At 46.1% G+C, this 7,119-nt stretch overlaps 1 protein-coding gene across 1 annotated transcript; it reads right to left on the bottom strand.

Moving 5' to 3' along the window:
• Positions 1-4,795: 4,795 nt before the first annotated feature.
• Positions 4,796-6,599, bottom strand: LOC121981862 (UDP-glycosyltransferase 73C10-like). Its single transcript, XM_042534622.1, has one exon. The coding sequence runs from the start codon at positions 6,507-6,509 to the stop codon at positions 5,031-5,033; it is 1,479 nt and encodes a 492-aa protein (XP_042390556.1). The 5' UTR covers positions 6,510-6,599; the 3' UTR covers positions 4,796-5,030.
• Between the last annotated feature and the right edge of the window lie 520 nt (positions 6,600-7,119).

The following is a 7,119-nucleotide window of genomic DNA, read 5'->3' as shown; positions in this document are numbered from 1 at the left end:
TGGTCCGGTTACAGATTTGATCCGCTCGGCACGAGTACTATCTCATGCGACACCATTATTATAGCGACCGGTCGCTGGAGACAGTATACTTTGGGTTCAGCGATTTGATTTTGATATCGTGAGCGGTTCAGCCCTTTGCGATAGACTTGTCCAGTCAGTCGGACTCACGCCTCCTTCGACTAGACTTGAAGGGGAGGCTTGTGTTCCGGATATGAATGTGGCATGGGAGGAATTAATGGGAGGTCAAAGGGCATTTGGGTAATTGGGGATGTTGAAGGCTTTAGGGATTGTAGTGCTTATAAGCACTGTTCACAGAGAAGTGAAGGGAGAGGCGGGTTCGTGATCTTTTCCGTCGCCAGCCATCAAGGAGAGTCTCTCTCCTTCTTAAGCTCTCCGCCGGCGTCGACAAAGCCGCCGGCGCTCCCTTCTTCTTCTCCTCTACCCTCCATTACTCCGACCACCTCATCCCGCCGCCGCCGCAGAGAGGAAGGAGGAACGTTCCTCTATCACCGCCACCCGCAGTCAGCACTGCCTCCGGCCTCCTCGTCGGCTGACGCCGCCAAGGGACCGAACCTCCGCCTCTCCTTCTCCTCCTCTCGCCATAGCTACCGCGAGTAGGGAGGGGGAAGTTCTCCTCTTCCTCGTGCAGCCACATGGGGCGACTTGTGGCACTTGTGGCTCACCGGGTTTAGCAGCCACCACCGCTGCCTACAGCAGCGGTCGGCGCCGCCTACAGCAGCGGTCGGCGCCGCCTCCAGCGCTCGGCGCCATCTCCAGCGGCCGGAGCATCCGCTAGCAGCCACCTCAGCCTCCCACGGCCCTCGTCGCCGCATCCAGAAGCCGTCACAGCCACCGACAGCCACCTCTTCCCGCGTCTGGCGCTGTACAGCGGCCACTGCCGCTTCTCCAGCTGCTGCCACCTCTCTTGGCAGCCTTACAGCTGACTCCGACGGCCTTATAGTCGTCTTGTCCATCATTTGAGGCATAGATTGGATCCACTGTGGCATCTCCGGCAGCCGTCCGTGATGTATTCGGCCATCGAGCCGTGGTGCTTGGTTCTTTGTAACACTATGGGTGTTGTGAGTTGTTGTTATTGACCGGCCTTTGAGTTGTGACTGTATGTTATATCCCGGCCTGCGAGCCGATGTCATATGCCGACCGTGTCGCCGTTGTATTCCGGTTGTATCTCACCTCTCGGAGCCCTGCAGTGTTAGGCTCCATGTCGCCACCTCCGAACCTCCTTTTTAGTCGGCTCAGATGCCTTCACTATTCCAAGTGACCGCGACTCGATCAGCTCCCCCACCCATCCGAGGGCGCCCCCCTGGGCCAGGGTACATTCTCGTACCTTCTTTGCATTTATTTCAATATTCTATTATTATTCGGATATTTATGCATTTGTGGGATTCGCCTCGAGCACCGAGGTACCAGAGACCGGGGGACCCCTGTTCTTACAACCGGATCAATCATGATGCTCTCATGGCTCAGATATGAGCGTTTGTAGGTCATTTACCCCCGCTGCCACAGGAGACTCAGGATCCATATTCCATTAGATTATGATAAATAATTTTTTTTTAGGTTTGTTCAACCATAACTTAAAATTTTTTATCATCCATAACTCATGCAAACTATATTTATTATGGTTTGATAATTTACTAGATTAATATTTAAGTTTTGTCTTACTATATGTTTCAGGAGTCCAGGCCTATTGTCATTGATGATCATCATTTGCTCATGCTGACTATCCAGGTATTAAAACTTATTATATATATGCAATATTTTTAGTTATATATAAATATAATATAAATCTATTATATTTGACATTTTGTAGGATTTTCTATTGTAATATTAGATATGGATGTACTATTTGGATTATGACCGGTTATTGTAAATTTTTTTCTATTGTTTTGTTTGTAAGAATGTTTCTATTGTAGATATGGATAGATATGAGTTTTCTATTACTATTTGTATTGTGAAATGTATGGATGTATGAATGTGAAATGTATTTGTGGATTGTGAACTTTTTATATCGTCTGTATATATAAAAATGTCATCGTTTGTGATGGTTCTTTATGTGTATAAAAATTGTATACCGTTTATGAGTTGAATTAAAATATCATCTGTGAATTTTTGTTTAAATTTCTAACGGAATACCGACAGAATTAAAAATCAGTTGGTAGATATCATAAATATTTATTGACGGAATGTCCAATTCCGTCGGTAATCTCCGATGGAATTGGATAGTCCGTCGGTAACTACCGACGGAATTGGACATTCCGTCGATAATCCCTAAATGGAATTACCGATGGAATGTGTAATTCCGTTGGAGATTACCAACAGAATTGGGCATTCCGTTGGAGATTATTGACAGAATTGGACATTCCGTCGGTAATCTCTAAATGAGATTATGGTGTATTAAGGCAAGATTTTCGACGGAATACCTGTTTCGTCGGTATATATATACCAACGGAAATAACAATTTCGTCGGTATATTTACCGACAGAATAGGTATTCCGTCGAAGTATATTTTTCCAACGAATTTTACATTGACACATTATTTTCCGTCGGTAAATGTCTCTGCCGACCAAACTATGATGGAATGATCCATCGGTAATGTTTTTTTTTTTAGTGTATGTTGGTACAATTATATCCCGAATGAAAAGTTTTAATAAATGGATCTCACTTGCTGTACAGGTTAGAAGAAGTCAATGGACAACTTCTTAGATCAATGGACAAATTATTGGCAAGAAGAAGTCCATACGTGTTGGAAGATTGGATGTAAAATAAGAAAAGATTAAAGAGGTCAGGGACAAGATTCTTGGCAAAAAGTATAAATCTGAGTAAATCGTGAGATCAAATACAAGAAAAAAATGAAGACCTAGAGAAAATAAAGCTCCAAGTACAAAAGTGCATGGAACAAGATGTTTATTTGACATGAGATAATTGGCGAATCAAGGGTAGAATAATTTATACGAACTTTGGTCATTAGAATGACTGAAAGAGGTGTATCAATAGATTGACAACATTTAATAATCGGTTGATACATTGTAGACTTAAAGGAGGTTAGGTAATTAGGGTTTTTGGGATGAAAATTTAAAATTAAAGTTTATCAATTGATTGGTAGAATATATCGATTGGTAAGTTAAATCTTAAATCCTAAATTCCGAATTAGAATTTTCAGGAGACCAATCAATTGGTATTGATTGGGTTAAACTCATAATTTGGGGTTTACACAAACTGACTTATCAATCGATTCGTGATTACTTCAATCGATTAGAAAACAAAGTTTGAGCAAATAGAAACTGCCTGAATCGAATAGTCTCATTGATTGGGCTTAATTCAATTGATTGGAAGGGTATGCCAAGCAAAAAGAAGCTTGGCAAATCAATTTTCTTTTGCTCGCTAGACATGCTCTACCAATCAATTGCACCACTAACTATTGAAGCCTTAATACATCTTAAATGGGTGCGGTGGGGGCGCTGGGGGCGAGCGATTTTACCTTAATACATCTTAAATGCCCCCAGGGCGTAGCACAGATGGTGGGCGCATGGTATCTCTGACGTAATGGCCAGGGGTCGATTCTCAGGAACTAACGACCTGGGGTTTACCCCGTCATGCGCCTATGGCCTGTGTACCTGCATGAACCTCCCTCCATATCCGTGGGGCCGGCACTAGGGGAGCCGCTAAGGTAACGGATCTACCTTTTTTCTTAATACATCTTAAATATTCCTTTAAATATGGGGCACAATCAAAGGATATTAAGTTTCTGGACTGGTCGCTACGTATGCTTCCCGATTTATCCTAATGGTCGGTAGAAAATTTCTGCGGGACTGAGCCGAACACCCCAGAAATAATCAAGGAGGCTAACTGAATTATTATTTTTTTCTTAAAGCATCTTAAATAGCCGTGCGTCTAGACTTAAGTAAATTTCGGGTGGGTTAGTCAGACTAGTATTTTTCGCTCATATTTTTCTATGATGACAAAAGGCGAATATACTCATCCTCAGCGCCCCCACCAACCTGTCCCAGGACTAACACGGATGAAGTAAATCATGAACGACTACTAGTCTTTGGAATAGTAACTAGCACATAAGGGATGTATTTACCTCGGCTATATCAAAACTTGAACCTTAGACCTTATGATAATAATACCTCATATATTAACCATCAGACCATCCCAATAGGACTCGCTTATGATTTTTTATGATAATCCCAGTTAGTCTCATTGACTATCTCTAGGGTGATCGATCCGGTCCCACAGAAGTTTTCCACCGGCCACCAGGGTAAATCGGGAAGCGCACGCGGCAGGCAGCCCAGAAACCCAGCATCCTTTGATTACGCCCCCCCCATTTGGAGGGAAAATTCCTACAAATACGCCGTAGCTGAGATTTGAACCGCGGTACCTAAGAGACAACCTGGATGTCCTACCACGACACCATGACCCAGGGATACTTATCATACGTGTTGAGCTTGACTCCTAAATGTCATGTATCTATCCATAATAAAGCCGAAACAGCGAGATTAGTGAGACAAAAAAAAAAGTCATCCGGAGCAAACATTGTGGCAAAAGGCGAAACGCTCGCCCTTGCCGTACCCGACCCAAGACCATCACGAGGGAGGTAAATCACAGCATTCGAGCGAGCATGTGACGGACATAGTGTAATACGGGGATAGGAGATTTATTCCCCAACTATCTCGATGATCGACCCTGTGACCTCATTATGATAACACTCGTCACATAGTAACTCGGATGACTTGCAGGATCGTCATCCGGAGCAAACATGTGAGATGTCAAGAAAGATTTCAAACATTAGCGCTTTGATAGATATAGTCTGAATCCGGAGCAAACATGTGAGATGGATACAGATGTGAGGATGAAATAATACCACTTACTGCAGGGGATGCATCTAATTATTAATAAATTCCTCGGGGTACAAACAAAGTGCATCCAATTTCAGAGAACCGAGAACAGAGAACTAAGTAGCGCAATTAAATACGGAGAGATCACAGAGAAGTCGTGCATGTGAGTGTTGTTCATTTGCATCTAATCCCCGAGAAATGCTCGATCAGGTGAGTGAGATTGGAATGGGACGAACCCCCTTCTTCCATGGCCGCCTTCGCTTTCTTCGCTAACTCCGCCGCCCTCTTCCTCATTTCTTCACCTTCCGGTCCTCCATCCATCAGAGTCCTCACCCGCTCCTCCACCTGCTCCCTCTTCACCAACGTCTCTATGTCATCCATCCCAATGAAATTTGGCACCTTCACCCCAATCGCAACTCCGACCTTCAGCACTTGGACGACCAGCCTCTCGTTAAAGAACTGGTCCGTAAAATGAGGCCACGAGATCATCGGCAGCCCCACCGTGATCGTCTCCAAGATCGTGTTCCACCCGCAGTGCGTCATCACACCTCCGACGGCAGGGTGAGGCAGGATGACGGCCTGCGGCGCCCACCCTCTGATCAACAGCGCCCTCGATCTAACTCTCGCCTCGAATCCTCCGGCCAGCCATTCTTCCACCTCCGGCGATAACTCCTCCTTGCTCCTGATCACCCAAATGAACGGGTGCCCTGACGCCTCCAGTCCCAGCCCGATTTCCATCATCTGCGACGGCGCCACGCGTGTGAGGCTCCCGAAGCTGACGTAGATCACCGACCGCGGCATCATCGCGTCGAGCCAAGCCAAGCATCGCTCCGTGTCGATGGACGCCTTCCTCCCCCTCATGGCCATGTCGACGACGCTCTGACTGTGCGACAGCAACGGACCGACCGTCCAAATCTTCTTCCCCATGGCCTTTTCGTACCCGGACACGTAGGAAGGTTCCAAGTCGTAGAAAGTGTTAAAAATCACGCTGTCGGCGGTGAACTCCGCTTCGCGCACGTCGTTATCCATCTGCACGAAAGCAGGGCCAGGGAAGAACCCCGGCGCCTGGGCCTTCGTCATCTCGATTACGTGCTCCTCCGGCAAGCCCGGAATGGCGAACGGCTCGTTCTCGTCGTCTACTCTCTCCAACATCTTGTGGCCCCAAATCTTGTGGGTGCATAGGAGCGCGAAGCAGCACATGCTATAGAAGATGAGCCGCGGAACTCTGAGTCTCTCAGCTATTCCGCGCGTCCACGGGTGGCAGAAGTCGGAAACGATGACATCGGGTCGGTGCTGCTCCAGGTAGAGCTCGAGCGGGCGGGTTAGGAGCTTGGAGCAGGCTTGGAAGAAAGTGATGTACAGCTCTGTCTTTGGGAGGGTGTCGAAATTCTCACAGCCAGCAGGGAGGCCGGCCTCGTGGACTGGGAAGGGGAGCTCGACGAAGCGGATGGGGAGACGGCGGGCTTCGGCGAGGTCGATCGTGTGGCGGATGCGAGAAGCGTTGAAGGGGGTGGTGATGAAGCTGACGAGGACGCCGCGGAGGGCGACTTGGTGGGCGAGGTCGAGCATGGGGATGGTGTGGCCCTGCGTCATCAGGGGAACCAGGGCGAAGTGCAACGCCGGCGCCCGTTCTCGGGGACGCTCCTCCTCCATGGACGATGGGGACGGAAGCCGGACAGCGAATTGGCGGTCGCGTGCGTGCCAAAAAATAGCATACCCACTTCGGATAAGTTAAATTTATCTCTTCATATACGTATTTAATTTTTTATAATATTTTCCCTTCACCCCTTGCGTTTTCTTATTTAAAAAATGGTTCCCTGATATTCTACGATCATGTGCGAACATCAAAAAATATCTTATACTCATCCGAAAATATCCAAATTCTATAATCATCTGGCTTGTGAACTGGAAAGGAGAACGATTAAGAACCAGTGGTCGATTATCCAACTCCATACCAAACGTTTCGTTTGTTTTCTAGTAGCCGGAGAGATTGAAATCGTATCAGATTTTTGAATCTATTGTTCCTTTTCATTTTCTCTAAAAATTTAACAATAATGTGAATCATGAATGTTTGTCGTTGTCCTTGCCAGCTGCAGAAAAACAAAAAAAGATGAAGCCGTCTCTCACCCGTCTTTACACGATAGTCTCACACATTTTAAAAGGACAGTCTCATATTTTTTAAAAAAGAATAAATCATAAAAATATTTATCCACGATCCTTTATATGGAAAAAATTAAATACCAAATGAAATATTTTATACCGT

This window comes from Zingiber officinale, chromosome 1B (genome assembly GCF_018446385.1).
Source record: "Zingiber officinale cultivar Zhangliang chromosome 1B, Zo_v1.1, whole genome shotgun sequence".
NCBI classification, from domain to species: Eukaryota; Viridiplantae; Streptophyta; class Magnoliopsida; order Zingiberales; family Zingiberaceae; genus Zingiber; species Zingiber officinale.
This window is presented reverse-complemented; position numbering and strand designations above follow the sequence as displayed.